At 43.3% G+C, this 24,804-nt stretch overlaps 1 protein-coding gene across 4 annotated transcripts; it reads right to left on the bottom strand.

The window, feature by feature from the left end:
• Positions 1-595: 595 nt before the first annotated feature.
• Positions 596-19,888, bottom strand: DDO (D-aspartate oxidase). 4 transcript variants are annotated; one of them, XM_088840632.1, is made up of 5 exons: positions 18,631-18,728; positions 16,447-16,622; positions 11,620-11,728; positions 9,668-9,844; positions 596-2,935 (listed from the first exon to the last, which is right to left on the bottom strand). In XM_088840632.1, exons 2-5 carry the CDS (start codon positions 16,616-16,618, stop codon positions 2,368-2,370), a joined length of 1,026 nt encoding a protein of 341 aa, XP_088696758.1. In that variant the 5' UTR covers positions 16,619-16,622; positions 18,631-18,728; the 3' UTR covers positions 596-2,367. The 4 variants fall into 4 exon arrangements, with proteins under 4 accessions (XP_088696758.1, XP_088696759.1, XP_088696760.1 ...); XM_088840633.1 differs by lacking the exon at positions 18,631-18,728 and adding an exon at positions 18,027-18,167; XM_088840634.1 differs by lacking the exon at positions 18,631-18,728 and adding an exon at positions 17,700-17,996.
• Positions 19,889-24,804: the final 4,916 nt, after the last annotated feature.

Genomic DNA, 24,804 nt, shown 5'->3' with positions numbered 1-24,804 from the left:
CTTGAATCATGAGTTTTTCAAAACATCCCAGGTGACTATAACATGCAGCCCAGCAACTGATCAAAATAAACAAACATTTAAGAGAAGAATCACATATTTAACAGTTAGTAAAAATGAAATCAGGGCATGTAGCCATGACCACTTTCTCTAGAAGCCTCTAATTTTTCAGTCTTATAATGTTAGGCTTTAGGAATGTAAAATGAAGAGCTAAATTAGAGTAATTGCTTAGACTGTTGCAAATAGGCAATAGGCACAGAGTATGAACCTACCTACAGGAAATGAAAATGCTGCAGGATCTAAACTGTGGGCATAAGGAACAGCTGAGTACACTTAAGATTGCTATAAAAATGACCAAAATCCACCTGTTCCGAGCATTTTCATTTTTAAAAAATGTTTCTACTTACTTATTTATTTGGCTCCATCGGGTCTTGGTTGTGGCCTGGGAATTCCTAGTTGCAGCATGTAGGATCTAGTTCCCTGACCAGGGATAAAACCTGAGCCCCCTGAATTGGGAGCACAGAGTCTTGGTAACTGCACCACCATGGAAGTGCCATAATTTTCATTTTTAACCAGTAAAAAGTTGTTAAATGTCCTCTTCAAAATGCCATTTTATCATGTAATTTTTCACAGATCATGTATAGTGAGTGCATGTGTGTATGGGTGTATGTGTATGTGTGTGTTTTCAGTCTATCTGAGCTTGTACATTTCCCAAATACTCTAAACAAAATTCAAAAAAAATTAAAGTTTGGGCATATAAACTCTAAACCCCAGAAGAATCACCCACATACTTCACACACCTCCAAACTCAATTTTTATTTCTAACCGTTTCTAAATCTTCAAATGTACCAGTATATCTGAACTTGATACAACAACGCCCCCTGATGGAAATACATAGAAAAGACTCCACCCTCGATTTAACTTGGGAATTTCATTACTGCAAGGGTGATCAAGCGCGCACAGCGTGCATGCTCTCTACCTCCATCTTTGTCTCTTCCAGCACAGGTTTTTTTTCCCCCCACACAAAATCACATGCAAAAGTTCAATGAACAAAACCACAAGAATGGAGCTGTGCTGGGGGGCGCTTTCCCATTCTGTTTGCCAACCCCACACTCCCCCCAAGATGTCTAAAATAGAACTCATTGTCACTAAACATGAGAGATATACCCCCAAAATTAAAATTAGAATTACATATATTTTTTGATCCTCATGTATACACTTTTCATACACCTTTTCGACAATAACTGTAGCATAAACACCATACACATTACATCTTATTACAACTATTTAGGCCCTATATTTAAATTAGATAGAGTCAAACTTAGAGATTCTCCAATGTTAAAAAATAAATAAAACAGACTATTCTCACTAAAAAAAAATTTCATATATTTCTCCTAAGCTTCCTTATCTTAATGAATAGCACCTCCTTTATCATTGACTCAGCCAAAAACCCTCATGGGTATTCACAACACACATGAACGGATTAAAGACCAAGCCAAGAATCCAGATTAGATTTATTAATTCAGTAATTCCAAAACCATTGTGTCATGAGACATACTCCCACTCCTTCCCAGTACTTTTTAACAACTTGCAGGAAACTCTTTGGTTATATTTCATTCAGAGTGATTGTTCCATCTTAATTAGCAAATTAGCTCTTTGGCTGCACATGAAATTCAACCTTCAAAAATGCTTAGGCAAAGTCAGCCACCCAGTGAGTCACCTCTCAATCGTTTGTGGTAATGGAAAGTACAGCGCTTAGGTAGCTGACCCCAGACAGCAACTGAGTTGATGCCACACCTGTAAGCAACGCATCATCACTATCTTCGACCATCTGCCAGCTGAGGGGAAGTAGAGGTTGCATTAATACTAGCAGGAATCGTCCTTTGTCTTCCACTAAATGGAATGAGCCTGAACTGTGTACCACCGTGTAATTTTAAAGGATTATAGTGTTCACTTGACTACGACCTATGAGCATCACGGGCAGCTTTGCAGCTGACAGTGAGTTAGATGTTTTCCATACATTATCTCCTCCTGTGGATTTAAAAGCCAAAAATATATATCAAAATTCTTGCATCCATGTGAATTAGCATAGATCCTTGGACCTGAGATTTAAAAGAAATCTTTATAGCAGTATTTTTTTAAAACAAAAATAGAGCTTAATGCCCTATGTCACTAGTACTAACCAGGACTAAGTTAGATCAGCAGTAGGTTTAAGTCTGCTGATACCTATTGCATCAATTCTAATTTTGAAAACAAAATCATGTCCATTTAAACTTTCATTCAACAGAAAAGTTACGTGAATCTCTTCTGGTACTTAAGTTACATTTTGATTAATATATTCTAGGGCCATTTGCTATCATTTCGGGTCACCTACAGCTTTGATTGGGGAGCAGGAGTCCTAAGGACTTGGACACACTCATTCACCAGCCTGGTGGCTTCCAGAGCAGTGCCCCAGTGCATGGCGATGCCCCCACTTCCATGGCCATAGTGATGGACCACAGGCAGCCTCCGGCTTCCCTGAGCTAATAGCTCTTTCTCCAGCCGTACACCTGGCCTAGAGGGCCTCAAACCCACTTTCTCTCTTAGGTCATAGGCTCCACGGAGAGAGGGCTCGAGGGCACAGCATCGGGAAAGAATGTCTTTGCTAATTTCTGCATCTGGGGACAAATTCCAGTCTCCTTTTTGCCTAGTGCCACCCAGGGTTACATTGGATACACCAGGGTAAATATATGTCAGCCCACTGCTATCTCGGATAAAGTGCTTCACCCAGGGAGCCTGCACTTTGAGTACTTGGCCCCTCACTGGGAAAATCTTTGAGTCTCCTGCAAGCTGCCTACTTCCAAGGCCTGAACAGTTGACCACGATGTCGAAGGACGGGTGAAGCTCCCACAGGTCTTCTATTCGTCGGGTGAGTATCAGGCCCCCGCTTCCTTTTACCCTAAAGAGAACAAGAGACCATGAGGCGAGCCTTACCAGCGTCCTGCTCAACCCCTTACAGAAGTGACAGGAATTCAGAAACAAAACTGAGGTGACCATCCAATGAGCAAATACCTCCAGCGCTTCCAGGGCCCGAGCAGGTCAAATTCTATCTGAATGTCTCACATCCTTGCAAACCAGAGATTCCTAAAGTTGAACCTAAATAAAAACCTATTTCAGAAACTCAAAGCAAACTAGATGCTTCATCCTTTTTATGTTTAATGGAGTTCCTATATCATTCTCATGCTCGTGTGTGCTCAGTCATGTTCTACTCTGAGACCCTGTGGACTGTAGCCTGCCCGGCTCCTCTGTCCAAGGAACTTTCCAGGCAGGAATACAGGAGTGGGTTGCCGTTTCCTACTCTAGGGGATCCTCCTGACCCAGGGATCCAACTTGTGTTTCTTGCATTGGCAGGCAGGTTCTTACCACTGCACCACCTGGGAAGCCCTATATTATTCTAGATGCTAAATAAATATCAGGTTAACCTGATGTATTTTTTTAAAAACCCAAGCACTTTTGGTTTATGCCACTTATTTAGCTCTTAGATTTACTGCCTCCAACATTTTTGTCTCATATTGTTAACTCTCGCATGTTCCTTTGTGATACACTCGTCTCCCTAACAAGAGGGTTAGGCTCGCGTGCACCGGCCCCCTCTTACATCTCCTGCAGGGGTGCCAGCATGAGAGGAGCACAAAATATTTGCAGCTGATAGACTAAGTAACAGTTGTGGTCGGTAATGATTTTTCGGACCAAGTCATCAATAATGAAAACAAATAGTTTATCTAGGTTCTGTGATCTTTTTTAATAGTAGTAAAATACACATAACACAAAATTCACCATTTGACCATTTTGAAGTGTACAGTTCAATGGCGTAGAGTTTAATACATTCACGTGGTTGTGCAGCCACCACCATCATCTAACTCCAGAACTTTTTTCATCTTGCAAAACTGAAACTATGTACCTATGAAACAATAACAATCTTATTCATAGGTCACTTGTAGAATATAGAAGACTTATTATGAGAGGAAGACTGTCAGCAGCTCTGTACAACAGATGCAGGCTGAATGCCTGTGTGCAAGGTACTGCTTAGAGGCAAAGTGCCCTTCCTCAAGATGGACAAAGGAGCTGGGAGACAGAAGTGTGAGTGCTTGGCAGAATGAAGGATGTTTCACATGAGAGGTGATGTAGAATCAGAAACTGGGGGAGTTGCCTCACATTAGCTTAGCTTTGAGGTCTTGGCCAACTCATCTCACTTCTCTGACCCTCAGTTTCCTTATCTGTGTTATAGGGTGACACCTCCCTTGCCTGCTTCAGAGATGGTTGTGAAGTTCAGATGAAATAATGGGCATGACAGTGCTTCACAGGGGCTTTCCCTGGTGGCTCAGCTGGTAAAGAATCAGCTTTGCCTGCCGATGCAGGAAACACAAGAGACTCAGGCTCAACCCCTGGGTTGGGAAGATCCCCTAGAGAAGGAGAAGGCAACCGGCACTGGTATTCTTGCCTGGAGAATCCCATAGACAGAAGAGCCAGGTGGGCTACAGTGCATGGGGGTCACAAAGAGTCAGACACGACTGAGCACGCACATGCTTCACAAGGTATAAACGTGACAAATTCTAGGAGACCCACACCAATAAACTAAACATTTCTCAAGAGGAGAGACAATGTCTTACGCTTTTCACAACACCTATGACCCAGCTCAGCACCCAATACCTAGTGAACTTGACATGAATGTTGGGTAATACTGAAGACAGTATGAAATCCTAGTTTGGGTATATGATGACTAATTTTATGTTTTGGCTTGCCTGCACCATGGAGGTACCCAGATACTTAGCTAAACATTCTTTGGGGTGTTTCTATGACTATATTTTGGATACAATTAACATTTACATGTTAGACTGAGTAGAGTAGATTGCCCTCCTTCACGTGCATTTCAACCAACCAACTGAAGGCTTGAACAGAACAAAAAGGCTGACATTCCTTCTGCTGGACTGCTTTCAGACTGGGATGTCAGGTTTTTCCTGTCTTCAGACTCAGGCTAAAACATTGGCTTTTCCTGGGTCCAGTGTTTGCCAGCCTTCAGACTGGAACCATACAGCATTGGCTCTCCTAGGTCTCCAGCTTGCCAACTCACCCTGTAGATCTCAGGACTTTCAGCCTCCATAACTGTGTGAACCAATTCCTTATAATAAATCTCTTTATATATATATATATATATATAGTCTATTGGTTCTGTTTCTTTGAAGAATCCTAACAGATTGAGAGTGGTACCACATTGGCATCCTTGCTTCAAGCCTGAAACAGGATATTTTATTAACAACAATCAAAAAATTAACTATTTTCAGTCCATTTGTATGAAGACAAGGAGAAAAAATCTAATGGAAAATCTCAGTTGGCAAATAATGCTATGCACATAGATTCATGGGGAAAATCCACTGTTTATTCTTAGAAATGCAATGTAGCTTTTAATATATTTATAATATACATTGTATATTATATTTATAATATATAATATACATTATATATATGATATGATATATAGTAATATACATTCTGGTGTCAGGAATATAAATATATTATTTATAATATAATATATCTAAAATAACTTATCACAGAATTTTTTAAAATGCATTTTAGGTTTACAAAGCAATTAAATACATAGCATATAACTCTCTCTCCATCAGTTCAGTTCAGTTCAGTTCAGTCGCTCAGTCGTGTCTGACTCTTTGCGACCCCATGAATCACAGCACACCAGGCCTCCCTGTCCATCACCAACTCCCGGAGTTCACTCAGACTCATGTCCATCGAGTCGGTGATGCCATCCAGCCATCTCACCTGAAAGTTTTAACCTCATCCGATGACCATCCCTATTGCTCACTCATTCTGTTGCAATGCATATTCTAATAAAATAAACTGTGACAAGTGGAAAATAAATTCTATCTCCCACTTCTCAGAAGATCCATCTCTGCCTTGTCCATGTCACGAACTTATCTGTTTTAATTGACCTAAGCCCTGTTCAGGCACAGAGCAGCTTCCGATCCCTTTATGGAGGAGACCTGAGGTTTCTGTGGGCAGAGTGGTCCAGAGGGGAGCAGCTGGGCACCCTTAGTCAGTCCAGCAGGTGGGGTTTTCCTCCTGCAACTGTCGTAGGGCAGCAACTGGGCCCAGTGGAAGCCCCCAAGGCCATTGCCCCACATCTCTTCCCTACTAACCTTGTTGCCATCATCAGAAAAAAAATCATCATTTTCCACTTTCCTGGCCGGTGCCCTTCCACCTCATCTTGGTATAACCAGGGAGAAAGCCTGAGGCGGGGTGGGGGACGGGGTGAAACGTGCTCACATTAGACCTGTATCTGAGGCCAAGTTTTGCCCATGGCTTGTCTGGTTAGGGGCCAGCAGCCAATGCTGGGCGAAGGAGGAATTCCCTGGGGCCCTGGAAAAGGAAGACTGTGCTCTAGCAGGCACAGAGTATGTTGGATGTGGGGAAGCAGGAGTCCACTGTGCACAGGAAGGGACCTTAGCGAGTTCGACATTTGTAAGGCAGAGACGACCTGTCTCCTGCCTGACATACAATCCACATTTCTGTCCATCTGCTGAGGGAGTGGTGTAGGCTCTGCTGTCAGTCAGGGCAAGCAGGAGAACAGAAGCTGTAGGAGACGCGAGACAGGAAAGTAACAGAGGAGACTCCATAGAGGAGAGAGAAGGAAGAAGCTCAGTGTAGTTAGTGCTGTGCTCAGTGCCAGGCCACGGAATTAAGGCATGGCCCCCTGGAAAGAAGGCAATGCACCAGAATTACAGGGCCCCCAGCACTGAAATGGGGCACCCACTTTCTGAATGCCGCCCAAGACAGGACCATCCTGCTCCAGCTGGGATGATTTATTTAAATAGCATGACTGGAGAAGAGACAGGGTCGGTTGACGTACTGCCTCTATGATTCATTTCCTGGAAGGGCAAGTACAAAGCAGCAGAATATGACTCCACTGGCCAACGATAATAAAACATGATCTGCATGACTGATTAACCTTCAGGAGGTTTTGTTCATTTGTTTGTTCTGGGTATTACTGGGTATACTTTTTTTGTTTTTAAGGAGATGATTTCTTCTGTTCTTTGAAAAACACTAAAGATCTAATTTGTGGTTAAGAACAATTTTTCTTTCCTAGAAATTAATATTGTTTCAGAAGGCTAGAACTTAGATTGAAGGCATTGTTGTGTGGCTTGCTGGGTGAAATGCCCATTTTTGAGTCAGAATGCTTTAGGCTGAACACTCGCATTGTGTGGCAGGGGTGTAGGAGGCAATAGAACAGACCTTGGGCATGAGGAATAAGCAGGGATTGTGTGGCTCCCCAGCTGGGTCATCCCCGTGGTGGAGTGTGGGTGGCAGCCTACAGAGGGAGCCTCAGGATCCCACGCCCTCACCACAACACGGCCCAGGCTCCCTCTTGGCCTGAGGGCCTTGATCTGGAGAGGCTTGCCTTGGGCTTAGAGGAGTCCCAGCCCTACAAAGTCTTCCTCAGGTATGACCCTCCTCCTCCTCTACACTGGCCTCCTGGTCAGGTGTCAGGGTCTGAGGGAAGGGAGACAGCTAATCTTACAGAGAGGAGGCCCCTACATGCCCCCTCACTGGGGTGGGGGGTATGTGGAAGCCTGAGGTATTACAGGCCTAGGGGGGTCAAAGGGGTGGTGGGGTGGACAGCTAGGACAAGGGCCTCCTCATGTCTTTTCAGCAGCAGACAGTGTGTACTGTCTGCCTGAGGCACTCACGTTCCCACCCACTGTCATGGTCGAGGTGTGTATCAAACAAATAGACCGCAAAAGGCCTCCCCAGGACTCTCTGGGGCAAGAACAGCCGCTTGGGCCTCTTCTCCCTGACTCTGTCACCTAAAACCAGACAGGAAGAAGCGTGCTCCAAGGCACGAACCCCAGCTGGCTGGTCACCAGGCCCGATGGTGTTGCAGTCAGGAGATGGCTCCCACTGGCACAAAGTACCACTTTTATTTTAAGTAAAGCAAAATGCTGACAGCAGGCTTCCAACTAATGAGAGGATATCAGGATTTTCCCCAGGCCTTCAGATCCCACAATTAGGACTGAAAATAAGGCTATAATGGAAATAAGGGGTCAGTTTTCTAGAAGGTAATACTTTAGAAGCAGGCAGAACAAATTGTTCGGGTAATATACGTTCTCATGTGAAACTAGCTGAGGATGGCCCAAAATAAATAGGCATATATTGACAGTAAAGCTCTGTAACTTCTGGCTTGCCTAATAATTTCCCCTTAATTTTATTAAGGTAAGATAAATGACACCTTAACTCTGTATCGATAGTATTGGCACTTCCAATGCTCTTTTTCTAGGCATTCTTACAAAGAGAAAAGTGCAACACTGTATAAACTTGCCACTCAGAAAAGATGGTGATGCCCTGAAAACTGGAATGTTGGCTAATGGGTAACTCCATCACATGATGGCTCAAATATTCATTTATCCGCTGATATACAGTGGTTTAAATTTCACATATAAACAGGGGTTTATGGGCCAGCAAACAAGGCACAAAAGCGTAGGTTTTATGAAACTGGAACTTAAAAAAGAAAGTCCCATATAAATTGCTAAGAGGTTAAAGTGAGACGAGCACATACAAAGCTACAAAAATATATCATGATGTTCCCAACATGTGCCTAACAGACTTAGGTTCCCTCCTCTGTACTCCCAATCCACCCTCATAAATTTGTATTTAACACTCATCATACATGTTACTGTAATTGTTAATTAACATGTATATAATACACATACACACATACACCATCACCCTCAGTAAACTGACTAGCTTCTAGTACAGTGCTAGGTATACACAGAAGCGCAACAAAGAAATGTGGAATTAATTATTCCACTTGATTATCCTATATCCTACATCTGGGACTAATTCATCGTTGCCACTGCTTACCTCAAATCACTTTTCCGACTTTTATAATTATTTGCATTATTCCTATGCATCTACCAAATATACATATTCAGGCACTGAAAGGGCCAAAGTTTCACACCCCTCAACATGCTTGCAATTTCCAGATGAAACAAGAGAGATTTGTTAATGTATCTTAAATAATGATACCCTTGATGTGTTTCCTAACCAACTATAACAGGAAGTCCTGAAAACCAAGCCAAAATACAAGTTCTTGGAATTTGGGCTGAACTGGGTAAGGAAGTAATTACCTAATTTAGATAAGCCCTCAGTTTTAAAGTCCTTGTTCAAAACTAAATAAAATAATGGAGTTATTTTCTTTTTCATTAATGAGAAAAAAATTGAAAAATAATGTATAATAAGCCTAAGATTCTCTAAAGAACTAGAGTAAATCCTATCATTTTATAGCTGGAAGCATATTCTCCAAACATCTCACTTTATAGATGAGGAAACTAAGGTTCTGTTTCAGTGAGGGGGGTCTTAGTGGTGGGGAGGGAGGGACCAACCCCTGCATCAGGGTGCACAGGGAAGCAGAAAATGGACGTGTTACTAACCTGGGTATGACTCACTCCTTGTGACACAGCGTCTCTCAGACTGTTTACTAAGCCCTAGCCGTTAATGCACAACAAGGCACAGTGCACAGAAGCTCTGAGGGACAACAGAGAATTTTCAGTCTCTATGTTATGAGACGGTATGAAGGTATTTGTGGGTAGGACAGACAAAGGAAGCAGTAAAGTGCACTTCGACCAACCTTTTCTGTAACCATGGGAGGTAGGCAGGGCCTTCACATTTGAGTGTCATAAAAGCATGACCAAACACATGTTGGGGGAATTTCTTCAGCTCATCCTTGGTCATCTTTCGAAATCCTAGCACCACGTCAGCCCAGTATGGCACTTCTTCAGTAGGAATACTCCGAAATATCTGCCAACTCAAACACATGAAGAGGAAAAGTTTCCTGACGTTTTATGAGATTTCTAGTAAAACCCATGTAACATTCTCTAAAACATTTTAAAAACACACTGCTTATGCCCGTACAGAGAAAAAAAATCTCTTCTTCTGTTCACTTAGGTTCATATAATTCAGTAGCTAAATTTAAAATGTTCAGGGTAGGGGGAGGGCAGGCATTGGAATAAGACATTTAAAAAGCTGTGTGTCTTTTAAAGATTGAATTTAACTCTCTTTTTCTAAAAAGCTCTTGCCGACATTTTCTTTCTTTCTTTATGATGATGCATCTGGGGGGAAAGTTTTTTCTGTTTTGCATAATGCTTTACATAAACTGTAAACAAATCATCAAAAGTTTAAATGTTTCAAACAAAAATATATGTTAGAATAAGCAATGGGGGAGTGCAGGAGACAGGGGTGCAAATTATGAGTGACGTTGTAGATGATCACATTAAGTCCTTGATAAGAAAGGCCAAGATTTGTCAGGTGAAGCCCTGTATCCTTTTTTTTTTAATTGGAGGCTAATTACTTTACAACATTGTGATGGTTTTTGCCATACATTGACATGAATCATCCACAGGTGTACATGTGTCCCCCATCCTGAGCCCCATCCCACCTCCCTCCCCATCCCATCCCTCTGGGTTGTCCCAGTGCATTGGCTTTGAGTGCCCTGTTTCGTGCATTGAACTTGGACTGGTCATCTATTTCACATATGGTAATATACTTGTTTCAGTGCTATTCTCTGAAATCATCCCACCCTTGCCTTCTCCCACAGAGTCCAAAAGTCTGTTCTTTATATCTGTGTTTCTTTTACTGTCTCATGTGTAGGGTCATCCTTACCATCTTTCTAAATTCCATATATATGCATTAATATACTGTATTGGTGTTTTTCTTTCTGACTTACTTCACTCTGTATAATAGACTCCAGTTTCATCCACCTCATTAGAACTGACTCAAATGCATTCTTTTTAATAGCTGAGTCATATTCCATTGTGTATATGTACCACAGCTTTCTTATCCATTTGTCTGCCGATGGACATCTAGGTTGCTTCCATGTCCTGGCTATTATAAACAGTGCTGCAATGAACATTGGGGTACATGTGTCTCTTTCAATTCTGGTTTTCTCTGTGTGAATGCCCAGCAGTGGGGTTGCTAGGTCGTACCCTGTATCCTTAAGTCATGGTTGGAGCTGATGAGGCTGGAATGATATCAGCTGTTAATAAGAAGCCTATAATCATGCTACCAATAGCTGCTAGGCATATCTTTGGATTTACAAGTATTGGGTTCTTTACATCAATAGGAATAAATGTTGTAAAGCATGGCTGCTCTAAAATAGCAAGGAAAATCATTTGAGTGCTATACATGGTTGCTAATGGTGTGGTCATTAAGGTACTGGAATTTATATCTCTAAGTGATTCATTCAATACAGGTCCTGTGAAAGATGTAAAGATTGTTTGCTGCAGGTCCCAATACCAGGCTTTCTTTCTGTCTCATTCTGCACTCTCTTGGACTAGATCACCCACTTCCCTCTTTTCATCTACAGGCCAAACATTCAGAAGGCTACATCTCTAGCCCTCTTCTCTCTCCTGAACTCCAAAACCAGATCCAGACCATGTTTCCTACTCCCTGTCGGATTAGTCTACCTCTACGTCTCAGACATTTACCCCATGCTCACAGCAGGTCAGTAATAGTTTCTGTTAAACTCTAAAGTATGTTAAGATCATTCTAAATTCCAAAATAATTTCAGATTTCCTCTCTTACCCAGACACCAGAATAACACCAGCATCTTCAGCTTCTGCAGAATTGACTATTGCAAACAGGTGATCAAAGGTCTCTTTGAACCACTGCTTCTGCTTCTGAATGGGTGTGTCTGTGATGGTGGAGAAAAGCAAAGCAGAACAAAAAGGGAAATTAAGACAATGACTGTGCTTCAGAGAAGCTTCTTCCTACAAACTGGCAAAAACTAAAAAGACAGGGAGAAACATTTAGATAAAGTACCACATCGTGGTGAACGATGACCGAAGTTTTGAATGTTGACATGCTCTATCAGAGTCAGTTCATATAATGACTAATCAACAGAGGGGAAATCAACCAATGAGGGCAAAATCTAATACACAGGCCACCTGCAAAAGGTTCTTTGGCGCTCAGCGTATTCCAGAGGCCCTAGAAATGTCCATAACCAACCTGAGCCATGTTAGCTGATCTGGCTGAGGCAAGCAGCTGGCTACACAGTTGAGATGATGAGAGAAATAACCTAGGCCCTCTTTCCTGGAAGCTGAAAACACAGCAAGAGACAAGGGGAGATCTTTGGAGACCAGGTCAACCAGGTAGAAGAACAGACGGAATATGAGTGGGAAACCCAGGTTGCTCACCCTCCTGATACAAGGAAAGGAGGCCTGCATTGTGAAACTGAGCTCCCTACAGCCCCATCCAAGGCTGCAATACCTCCACCCTCCTCCACTCCATGGAATCACAGACCAGCTTGGAGCAGCATTCCTGGGTCACCAGCGGTGTGTAGGGACCACACCAGGAACCCCCTATTTGTTAGAGTCCTCTGGACCAGTGTCCCCTACCCCCCAGGCATCCTTGCCACTGCACAAGGGATTGGACCTGGACACAGCTTCCGGAGGGTTCCAGGTCTGCCAGGGAGGAAATCAGGATCAAGGTTCAAGCCTCAAAATAATAGTGCCCAGTGTAGGCAGAGAGAGCAAGCCTGACCCAGAAACATAGACAAATCTATGGATGGAGTATTTGGCCATCTGATCCCTGAGGGAGGGTCATAAAAGAGAGTCCAGGGTCAGGACAGGGACTGAGGAACAGCAATCCTGAGGGGCTGAAATGTGGGGGAGCCAAAGAGCAGACAGGGGCAGCAGAGCAGAGGATCCTGGGTCAGCTTTGCTTGGAGAGAAGTCCCTAGAGCTCACTGAAAGTAGAGATGGAAAGCCCCTGTAGGCATCCTGCTTCCAAGTGAATGGGGGCATTTCCTTAGTAGGCGTTAAAGCAATTCACTTGTTCAGGAGCCAGGAAATGTTTCTTTACCAGTGGATCTCTGCTATTGTCTTTCAACAAGTGCCCATGTGAATGCATTCTCAAAACTGCAGATTGGATCAACTGGTTCAGAAATAAGGAGGAAATAAAAAAATAAGCCACAAAGAACTGAATTAGACCTCATATGGATTACACCCCAACAATCTAAGCCAGTGCCTAAGGATATATTGAAATGTACCCTCCTTTCCCACTCCAAACTTGAAGACACAAAATAGTGACTGCTATTCACACGCTGCAAAAGTCATCTCAAAAGAACATACAATCCCAGTTCAACGGTGAGTAAAGCAAATCTGGTGACCTAATTCATGTTCAAGTGCTGGTAAAAGAAAACTGTAGCCAGACTAGCAGTAGTGACAGCAGAAAATGTCGACATACAGAATGGCTGCCATCAAAAAGTCTACAGACAATAAATGCTGGAGAGGGTGTGGAGAAAAGGGAACCCTCTTACACTGTTGGTGGGAATGAAAACTAGTACAGCCACTATGGAGAACAGCATGGAGATTCCTTAAAACACTGGAAATAGAACTGCCATATGACCCAGCAATCCCACTGCTGGGCATACACACTGAGGAAACCAAAATTGAAAGAGACACGTGTACCCCAGTGTTCATTGCAGCACTGTTTGCAATAGCCAGGACATGGAAGCAACCTAGATGTCTATCGGCAGATGAATTGGATAAGAAAGCTTTGGTACATATACACAATGGAATATTACTCAGCTATTAAAAAGAACACCTTTGAGTCAGTTCTAATGAGGTGAGTGAAATTGGAGCCTATCATACAGAGTGAAGTAAGTCAGAAAGAAAATCACCAATACAGTATATTAACACATATATATGGAATTTAGAAAGATGGTAATCATGACCCTATATGCGAGACAGCAAAAGAGACACAGATGTATAGAACAGACTTTTGGACTCTGTTGGAGAAGGCGAGGGTGGGATGATTTGAGTGAACAGCATTGAAACATGTATCACCATATGTAAAATAGATGACCAGTGCAAGCTTTATGCCTGAAGCAGGGCACTCAAAGCTGGTGCTCTGGGACAACCCAGAGGGATGGGGTGGGGAGGGGAGGGAGGAGGGTGGAGGGAAGAGGGAGGTGGGTTCAGTATGGGGGGACACATGTGCCCCCATGACTGATTCATGTCAATGTATGGCAAAAACCACCACAATATTGTAAAGTAACTAGCCTCCAATTAAAATAAACAAATTTTAAAAAAGAAAATGTCAACATAGCACTTACTGTGTCCCAGCACTTTTCTAAATGCTTTACAAGTATTAACTCATTTAATCTTTATAAAAACCCTATGGAACAGGATGGTCCCTATATGGTATTGACATCACTGGGCCTGGTCCAAAAGAAGCTCAGGGAGAAAACCAAAATCTATCGGCAGCACTAGAGGGAAAGACCCTGATCCGGGGCCCTGACCACCCAGTCAAAGGGTAAGCTGGGCCTCCATGGACTGAATGAACTCCCAGGTGAGCCTTCTTTTTTGAAGATGATTCCTTGATTATTGGGCAGCCTTCTCACCACTCACCTGGGCCTGACGCAGCAAGGAAATGCCTGGAAAATGGACACCAGGCTCACATCACAAGAAAGGTGTCCAGAGTGAACTAGCATTCTGTACACACACCAGGCTCCTGTGCTCATTTCCTGCAGGGCAGCTCCTAGGAGGTACACCAGCACCTGCTGCTGACAAAGCCAAGTTCCTGGATGGCAGTGCTGAGGCCACAGCCCTTCCCTGGCAGAAGATGGGTTTATTATCTGTTAGGTGAAACAGGGGGATCTTGGGGGTAGTTAACCCCAAGCACAGTCAAAGGTTGGGATACCATAGTAAAAATAAGAGTGTTAAGGGAACACATGCAAACTGGATGCTAAGACCCCAGACCACTTCTCCTCCTCCTTCTAGAATGCTGCCAGCCAGGCTTTCACCCACCTCAGCCAGGGGACAGAAAGCCTCTTCTCGGGGGAACATGACTTACACAAGAAGAAAGACTAAATACAATGACATTAGCGGTTCCGCAACCAAACAGCTCCCCCATCCCAGTGCAATGAGCCTCAAGATAACAAGCGCGACACAAGGCTCAGAGCAGGACCCTGCTCCTAAATGTCAACAGACAGGTAAAGATGACCACAAAGCCAAGGAAAACCTGTAACATGAAAAATGAGCACATCAAATAAAAAACACAACTTGGAGACAACAGAAACTGTGCAGGAAGAAGAAACTTTTAAAACCATGACTAGGGTCTTCAGACAGATAAGATGGCAACCATACAACATAAATAATATGTTAGAACACAGGGAAATTTAGAGACTAAAAAAGAGCTTTGGAATATTAAAATGCTATAGGAGAAATAATAAATCCAACAGCAAGGGAAAAGAAAAAATTGAGAAAAATCTCCCAGAAAGTAAATAAAAAGAGGAAGAGAAAAAAGCTAAGAGTATGTGAGGATCCGACAAGGAAGCCCAGCATAACAGCAACTCCAGAAAGAGACAGAGCCAGCAGGAGGGAGGAGTCAGCAGTTGGGTAACTCAGAGACTGTACCTTGAACTGGAGACACAAATTTCTGGATTAAATGGACATGGCAATTCATAGTCCAGATTGCTGGGGCAGTTGGGAGGAGGTGGTAATAACTTATAACCATTTGACTACTTAGACTATGTGCTTGTATAACCTTGATGCAAAAACAAAAACAAAAATTAAAGGGGAGAAAAGAGAGTGGAAATGAGGAAATGGAGACAGTGGGTAAAAACTTCATTAGTTGCAAAGTGATTTTGTTTCCTATTAAATTGTTTCTTCTTCCTCCCATTTCTTATGAAGAATACAAAATGGAAAAGATGCATGGACATGTTTTTAAAAATTAATGCATTTTTAGTCCTGAATACATATTGACTAATTTTTTTTATACTGGCTCAGAAGTGAGGATAATGTTAGTCCTGTTACAAGTATTTTCTGACTTGATGGTCATTACTGTTATCAGTGGAAAGATTTAGAGTTACCAACTGTGGTAGCCATTAGTGCTGTTCACCAAATACTTCTGTCTGCCTTCTAGGAGCCTTATAGAATTGTACTTCCTGGCTTCCTTCTGAAGAGTGGGAACATGTGACTAGCACTGGCCAATGAGCTGTCATCATAAGTGATGAATGTTGTTTCCTGGTCAGAGCCTTTAATTGCTAAGGCAGAAGCCCCAGAGCTCTCATCCACCCAGCTACAGGCATTGATCACCTTCGAGACAGTGACTGCTTCAACAGCTTAGGCCCCTGGGTCCTGAACAGAACCCTTGCTGATATTCAATCCACATATAGTACGAGCGAAAAATAAACCTTTGCTTTTTAAGCTGCTAAGATTTGGAGGTTCTTTCTGTCCTGCAACGTAACTGAATCTTTCCTAACAGATGAACCAACAAGATGTCAAAGGCACACATTACACTTACACAGATGTCCAGCTGTCTTTGTCAACGGCAGTCCACCAACATCAACATCATTCTATCTCACGTCTATCATATCTGACAGAGGAGCAAAATTCCCTCTCTCACCTGGATAAGTAGGAGGAATAAGCATTCCAGCTGCCACATCGCTTGTGGTCTCAGGAGTGAATTTGTCTGAAATGACTGTAATGGAGCATCCTGGGACCATTTTGGAAATGCACACAGCAGTAGAAAGCCCCATCACGCCAGCCCCCACAACTGCAATCCGTACTGTATCCATGGGCCTGTGAGAAGGCAAAGTATGAGCTGAAAAACCTTGTTTTAAGAATTAGTCCATCCTTGGGAATTCCCTGATTGTCCAGTGGTTAGGACTCCATATTTTCCTTGCTGAGGATGTGGGTTCAATTCCTGGTTGTGGAGCTAAGATGCAGCAAACCATGCAGCATGGCGAAAAAAGAAGGAAAAAAAAGAATTATTCCATCCAAAACAAAGTTTGGCCCTGAGAGTTCTTTCCCTAGATCCATAGCCTTTTCAAATCTGACCTTTCCTGCCAGCATTTCTCATGGGATAAAGAAAGCTCCTGTGAGCTCTCTTCCCATTAAAAGTGAGGGCAAGAAGGTCTCCATGGAATTTAGACAGTTGCCCCAAACCAGCCTGGAGTTGTCTTGAGAACACAGGACAGGCAAGTAGGTCTGCGTTTAGGAGGAGATTTCTACTGATTCCTAAAGCACCTTCCCTGTGGGCATGGCCAAGGGAAGGTTGGTGAAGTCAGCGAGGTGGATGAGAGCAGCAGGACTGCTGCGTCTGCCCCCAGAGACCTCCTGAGGAGCAGCCACTGAGAGGGCATGGCTCACAGGCAATTTAGAACTCAGCTCTTACTGTTTACAAACTGCTTTTTAATTGTAACGATGTGACACAAGGTCTGAACCACCGAACCCAGCATTTCCTCTCCTCCTCTTCACTCTTAACTGGAAACCAACCCCCCTCACCCACACCCCAACCCTCCACTCTTCCCAACATTCCAGTCCTCAAACCTCAACCTCTAAGAGCAGGCTTTCCAGATAAGGAGCCTGAATTCCTTCACAGATCTGAGTTCTGATTCTATAACCTGGGGCACGACCATGGGCTCCTTGCCTCAACTCCCTCATCGCTAAGCCAGGCCACGTGAGTTTTTTATTAGCTCTTGTAGGTGGTAAATAAGGGATGCACTGAGGTCTTCTCATAAACGAGACTTCTTCTGAGAGTCCATATGGAAATGCAGGAGACAGACGTCCAGGGCCTGGACTGGTCATCCTGAGACTGTCTTCCCAGGGTAGAAACCAAAGGATTGATGAGGGCTCAAAGCCCTCCCATCCCCTCACCTGTGAGCAGCAGGAGTCCACTGACCCCTGTCCACTGTCAGCTCCCGAGTCCCCCTATGCTTCCCTGCTTATCTTTCTAATTCTGGTTCCTGCTAACTTCCCCTAATAGGTCTCACTCAGGTGGAGCCTCCAGAGAGAAAAAAATGCAATTAGTCCAGTTGGTCGTCATCATCCCTATTAAACAAAGCTCTAGCCCCAGCCCAGTTTATCGGGCTGAGAGAGCCTCTAGATCTTCCTTGGCATGATTGTCCGTCCTTATCCAATCAGCAATAGCCAGGGCATCAGGTCACATGGTACAAATCATGGCCACCTGCACATAAAATTCACCTTTTCTCAGGAGCAGGCAGGGTGGCTCCTTCAGTGTGAGCAGGGCAAAGGCAGTCAGTGCTCACTTCTCTCTCTGAAGGTCTCTGGCACTGAGATATTTCAGAGTCTTCCAATGTGGTTTAGTGCATGTTATTTTGGTTTCTCAGGCACTATGCGGTTTCCTCTGCCATACGTTTATCTGATTGCCCCCCAGTGGGCTGGCTAGCTGAGAAAGAACAGGATTGCCAGGGCAGAGGGAAGAGACAGGAAGGGTCCCAGGGAAGCAGCAGACCAACATGTGAGGGGCAAGCTTTTGGAGCGTAGCCCCGTGCATGTCCCCCAGAGGCAGAAGGCAGACACCTGTCCCCTTACCAGCTTTCTTATTTCACAATGGCCTCCCCTTCCCAGAAACTTTCTTAAAATAGCTCAAATAAGATGAGAGGGAAAGTAACCCGTGGCTGAGAATATCCAGCTACCAGGAAAGAAAAAATGACCCAGCAAGGTAGGTACTTTCTGGCCCAGTGACCTGTGAATCACTGTCACCTGACCCCACGGAGATATACCCCAAACTCCTGGATTAGGTCCAGAACCACCCCTGAGCAGAAAGCAGGGAGGATTCAAGTACCTGTCTGAAAAAGCGGCCTTGGAACCCACAGAAGGCTCTGGCACCAGCACTTGTTTTCCCAGCTAGTGGTTGGTCTAGTGCCCTGAGGGCCAGGAAAAGCAAAACTGCTTCCCATTGGGGAGCTTATTAAGGACATTCCCTCTATGCTTAACCTCCATTGGCCCATTCGCCTGTGTCTCTGTCACTTATTCACCAGAGAAATGAGCAATTGACCTCCTCTCGCCCGTGGAACTGCAGCTCTGCCGGTCCCCTGGAAGCCGGTCCACGCTTGGCAGTCCTTCTCTTTCCAGTTTACAAACCCTCTGCTTGCCACATATCTGGTATTTCTCCAGCTGATTTGTAAGCATGGCAAATAAGGGACGAACCTGTCCAAATTCCAGCAAGTCCCGACCAGAAGCACACACTGTTTTCCCCGTTTGCTGCCCAGTGTTGGCTGCCCTCTCCCGCTGGTGCCTGGCTCTGCTGGGTCAGCTGGTGCAGGGGGCAGTTAGGGGAGGAGGGAGTGTGAGGGCAAAATAATGTTTGTTGATCATTAGGTTGATGACCTGATTGCAGCCGAAAAAATGATTCAGAAGGTAATCTAGGATAAGAATCAAATGATTCTTTTTGCCTGTGTATTCAAATATTTGCTGAGTGTCCGTGTGCAGTAGATACTTTACAGTCAACAGGTTTGTTTACAGGGAAGCAGTTTGAAGTATCGAAATGTGTGATAATAATGTTGTAACTAATATGTATTTAGCACTAACCCTTTGCCAGACACATGCATGACACCATATAACACAATTAGCCTATGAGGTAGGTACTATTATTATTAATATTACTCCCATTCTATAGATGAGCAAAAAAAGGCTCCAAAAGACTAAGGACAGGCCCAAAGTTTCTTTAGTGGCAAAATTTCACATGAGTATTAGATTCCAAGGCTCAAATTCTTAACGAAAGCACGTACTTTGGTATCAGGAGATCTGTCTGTTTTACCCTGAACAAGCCACCTTACTTCTGAGTTTCAGTTTCCCCATTTGAAATCAGGAATGAAATAAATTTTTTGAGCACCTGCTGAATTAAGATGTGTAAAATTCCTTCTACAAATAACAAATGCTGGAGAGGGTGTGGGAAGAAGGGCACCCTCCTACACTGTTGACGAGAATGTAAATTGGTGCAGCCACTAGGGAGAACAGTATGGAAGTGCCTCGAAACACTAAGAGTAGTTGCCTTATGATCCAACAATCCCACTTCTGGGCGTATATCCAGACAAACTATAATTTAAAGAGATACATTCACCCCTGTATTCATAGCAGCCCTATTTTCAGTAGCCAAGACATGGAAGCAACGTAAATGTCCAGTGACAGAGGAACGACTAAAGAAGATGCGGTACATATATACAATAGAATACCACTCAGCCAAAAAAAGAATGAAATAACACCATTTGCAGCAACATGGGTTGACCTGGAAATTATCATAGTAAACAAAGTAAGTCAGAAAGAGACAAACATCATACAAAATAACTTATGTGTGGAATCTAAAGTATGAAACAAACGAACTTAACAACAGAACAGAAATAGACTCACAGACCTATGGATACCGAGCGGCCGAGGTCCAGGAGTTCATGTGATCGCCTTGAGACTATAGGTGAGGTCAGCTTCACGCTCCTCTCCAACAGTTTTTCAGCCCAAATTTACTTTGGGCTCTGGAGGTCCCCAGAGTTTCATCTGTGCAGTGTGGTGGGGGCCTCCCTGCCCACCAGCTCCTCCTGCACTGCTCGAGACATGTTAGCCTTGCTGGTATGTTAGTTTGTCAGGAAATCAAGGCCTTTAAGCCAAGAGAACTTGAATTCTTTGGAGGCTATTGAGGAAGGGAGGCTATTGAGGAAGTGATGCTCATGGGACCAGGGATTCAGCCTTGTGTGGCTGCAGATTAGGGCAGGAAAGCATGAAAGGGGTGAGTTTAGGGAGATTCAAGCCTCTGATACATTGGCTTAGCTCTGACTTGGACACAGAAGGAAAGCAGAGTCTATGATTGAACTCTTTCTTATAAATATGAATTTTAAGACTTAACTGTACATCCAAGAAAATCTCTGGCATTTGGTCCCTAATGGGGTAGGTGGGCCCAGGGAGAGGCAGGCAATGAATGAAGAGGATGGAGTTACTTTAGGGAACTAGAAACTGTCATCATATACTGGTGTAGTGTGCACTGCAGAGATAAAATGAGCAGCCGTTACTGACTTCTGGCAAATTCAGATAAGACCTGAACACCTACAACTCCCAGGCACTCAGTTGGAGGAGTAACCATCGTTAGCCATACTTACCATGGCTTCTGAGTCAGCATTCACAATCTTAAATAAGAAAAGTTCCTCTTAACCACCCACAAGAATCTAAGTACCCCCTTTGCATATTGCCATTTTACAAAATGAACTCTTTGTATTGAGTATATGGTAAGTAAATACTTGATAAGAGTGATCAAAAGGGGAGAAGTCAGTCCCTCAGAACTGACCATTCAATTAAATACATTCAGAGTATATTTTTAATATGAACTTACACCTAACAACATAGCTTTTAACAGAGATTGGAGGGGTGGGGGGAGGAGAATAGATTCAGCTTTTTGGGGGTTTGAAGTTCTACAGTTTTAAAAGCTCTCTTTTATGTCTGTCTATGTCTATACACAAAATCATTAAAGAAAAAAATGTCTGTGACCAGTTTGATGCCATCTGATAGAGGTGACCTATTACAGAAGGAAGAGAGTGGAAAGAGATAGCAGTCTTCACTGATTGCAGTGACTATATATTCAGTTCAGTTCAGTTCAGTCGCTCAGTCGTGTCCGACTCTCCGCGAGCCCATGAATCACAGCACGCCAGGCCTCCCTATCCACCACCAACTCCCGGAGTTCACTCAAACTCATGTCCACAGAGTCGGTGATGCCATCCAGCCATCTCATTCTCGGTCGTCCCCTTCTCCTCCCGCCCCCAACCTTTCCCAGCATCAGAGTCTTTTCCAGTGAGTCAACTCGTCGCATGAGGTGCCCAAAGTATTGCAGTTTCAGCTTTAGCATCAGTCCTTCCAATGAACACCCAGGATCGATCTCCCTTAGAATGGACTGGTTGGATCTCCTTGCAGTACAATATATTACTTTTGCAAAATTTATAAAATTTACCAAGATTTACGACCAAATGATTGCTAAGGTCTTTCTCAAGAGCCTATGCAAGTGAGGAAAGTAAGTCTGAAATTTGTGCTTTATTAGTCTCACAGAAAACCTTCCCTGCAGGGTTCCCAGCTTAGTGGGTAAAGAACCTGTCTGCAATGCAGGAGATGCAGGTTCAATCCCTCGGTTGGGAAAATCTCCTGGAGAAGGAAATGGCAACCAACTCCTGTATTCTTGCCTGGAAAATCCCATGGACAGAGGAACCTGGTGGGCTACAGTCCACTGGGTCACAAAGAGTTGGACACAAGTGAAGTGACTGAGCACACAAGTCTTCACTGAAGCTATTATGGGCTGAAACTACCACCAGAACCATCTAAACTGCAGAGTCCTCAAGGGAGAAACGTATATTGTAGGACACAATTGATTCAGAACAGGGACAGCATGACAGGCTCCAAATGCTGACTGGCCAAGACCAAGGCTGGACAGGAAACCGGCCACACTCTCCTTGACAGCATGGTGGAATCATACAAAGTGCATGGAGAAACGGCACAGTACAGTACCTGGGCTGTGCAGTGTGGCATTAAATGATGTAGACAAAGTAGTTCAGAGTAACTGTGGTCCATGCATCGACTTGCCCTCAACAGGCAATGAAGTGAAGGGGCAATGGAGATATGTGGATAAAGAAGCGACGTTTTAATATGATCCTGCATTTTCACATGAAAATACTGAAGCAGAGAGAAATTGATTTGCCCAAGTGAGAAGGCTGATGGCCAGGTTTACTTTGTGTTTTATCCACATGCCTCCACTGGTAATAAGGTCACCTGCCTGAAGTTTACCTACTAGGATGTGGGCTATTCTCTGAGCTTTCCAATTCTGTGGTAAAGCGCTCCTTGAAATGTTTACCACCAGAGACAGACGTGATGTGCTACATACATGACCAGGTTCCAACGATTATAAATATCTAGAGTAGGAAATGGCAACCCACTCCAGTATTCTTGCCTGGAAAATTCCATGGACAGAGGAGCCAGGCAGGCCACGGTCCATGGGGTCACAAAGAGTTGGACACGACTGAGCACACATGTTATTACAGATATACAACATTACTCTTTTTCAAGTATAAAATCAGAAAGCTGTGCATATTAAGAAATGCTAGAGGAACAACGTGTGTTTGGCTTTCTCTATGACTAATATTTGTGAATTGTCATGCTGTGTTTTTTCTTTCCCTTTGGAGTTAATAACACTTTTTATGAAGGTTGAGATGGTAACATACAAAAATCAAGCACCTTCCTGTATGTTAGCAATAAGAAGTAGAAAATAATTAGAAACTTAATAGGAAAACAGAAAACTCTGAGATATTTCAAGTAAGGAGAAATTTAATATAGGGCATTAGTTACAAAAGTATAGGAAGGATTAGTAGAATAAATGGAGGAGAAATTACCCAGAGATCAGTCACAGCCATCACTGGGCTGGGGGCCCCAAGCCTATATTTCCTGCTTCCACTGCCAGGGCAAAATGTGATGGGTTTTTTTGGACTGGACATTGGTGGCTCAAAGGTAAAGAATCTGCCTGCAATGCAGGAGGCGCAGGAGCCACAGGTTCAACCACTAGGTCTGGAAGATCCCATGGAGGAGGGATGGCTACCCACTCCAGTATTCTTGCCTGGAGAATCCCATGGACAGAGGAGCCTGGTGGGGCTACATTACATAGGGATGCAGAGTCGGACATGACTGAAGTGACTTCGCATGCACACACCAAACACACACATGAGTATTCATGTAGAATTCAATGAGGTAATGAGAGTGGGGATTAGCTCCCTTATAAAAGGGGCAACAAAACACCTGCTCTCTCTCTATCTCCCCCACCACCCTCTGTCTTCCCTGCATGAGCAAAAGAGGTCATAGGAGCACACAGCAAGATGGTGGCTGCCTACAAGCCAAGAGAAGAAGCCTCAGAGCAAAATCTACCTTGCCAACACCTTAATCTTGGAGTTCCAACCTCTAAAACTGTGAGAAATAAGTTTCCATTGTTTAAATCACCTTGTCTGTGGTACTTTACCTAGCAAACTAACCCAGAACATAAAAGGAAAGTCAAGAAAATATCAAATATTAACTAAAATGAAAAATCTAAATGACAGTAGGACAGGCTGAGTTTGAAGGAATAAAAGGAAGGGAGACAAAATAAGATGACAAAAAGGATTTTAAAATATGTCTTCCTCCTTTCTTCTCATATCCTCCTATTTGTTTTTTCTTTTCTTTTACAAAAGGAAAAAAGTTCTTGGTTTTATTTTTTATTTTACAAGCAGAAAGGCCAAGTGAAGAACTGAGTGATTATTCAGGGAACTGAATTAATATAAAAAGTCTAAATAAGTCAAATCCCTTTTTTTAAACTACAGTATCTCTGCTGCTGCTGCTGCTGCTAAGTCGCTTCAGTCGTGTCCGACTCTGTGCGACCACATAGATGGCAGCCCACCAGGCTCCCCCCGTCCCTGGGATTCTCCAGGCAAGAACTTCTCTACAATTGCCTTAATCTTTCTTTCACTTGCCTCTACAGATAACACTAATGCTTCCTTAATTTTAATCTACTGGACATAAGATGTATCCAACAGCTAAATTTCAAGAGCAAAGAAAAAAAATAATAATGAACTTCTGATGAAACCCAAGTAAAGAAAATACCCAAAACCTATGTGCAACTTATATGAAATGCATACTCCTATAACAGATAATACCATATGCCATATTTCTGCAGTCGAAATGTGTAGGATCCTAAACTGTTTTTGCAAAATATAAGTGAAGCTGAGGAAACAAAATTTATTACTTTAAAAGAAAGTAAAACCTTTCTATAAATTATTTTTAAGAGAAAACAATACTTTAAAAAGTTATTTTATATTGGGAACACATCCAGATGTCAATTTCCTAGATGATCTACAAAGTTAAAAAACTTGCAATACTTTTGCAACACCAAAATGCCACATCTTCTATGCACAAGGAATGAGACATATGGAGAGAATTTGGTAAATTTAGGAAAAATAGGAAATTCAGACAA

The sequence above is a fragment of the Moschus berezovskii genome, chromosome 10 (genome assembly GCF_049115385.1).
Source record: "Moschus berezovskii isolate FMDL1 chromosome 10, NW_MosBer_1.0, whole genome shotgun sequence".
Classification (NCBI taxonomy): Eukaryota; Metazoa; Chordata; class Mammalia; order Artiodactyla; family Moschidae; genus Moschus; species Moschus berezovskii.
This window is presented reverse-complemented; position numbering and strand designations above follow the sequence as displayed.

Excerpts from the sequence above, each read along its gene's own strand:
- DDO (XM_088840632.1), bottom strand. The coding sequence starts at position 16,618 with ATGGATACAGTACGGATTGCAGTTGTGGGGGCTGGCGTGATGGGGCTT. Across the intron at positions 9,845-11,619 it reads GGTGTTATTCTGGTGTCTGG|TTGGCAGATATTTCGGAGTA; the intron begins GTAAGAGAGGAA and ends CATGTGTTTGAG. Across the intron at positions 2,936-9,667 it reads CTCCCATGGTTACAGAAAAG|GGTAAAAGGAAGCGGGGGCC; the intron begins GTTGGTCGAAGT and ends TGTTCTCTTTAG.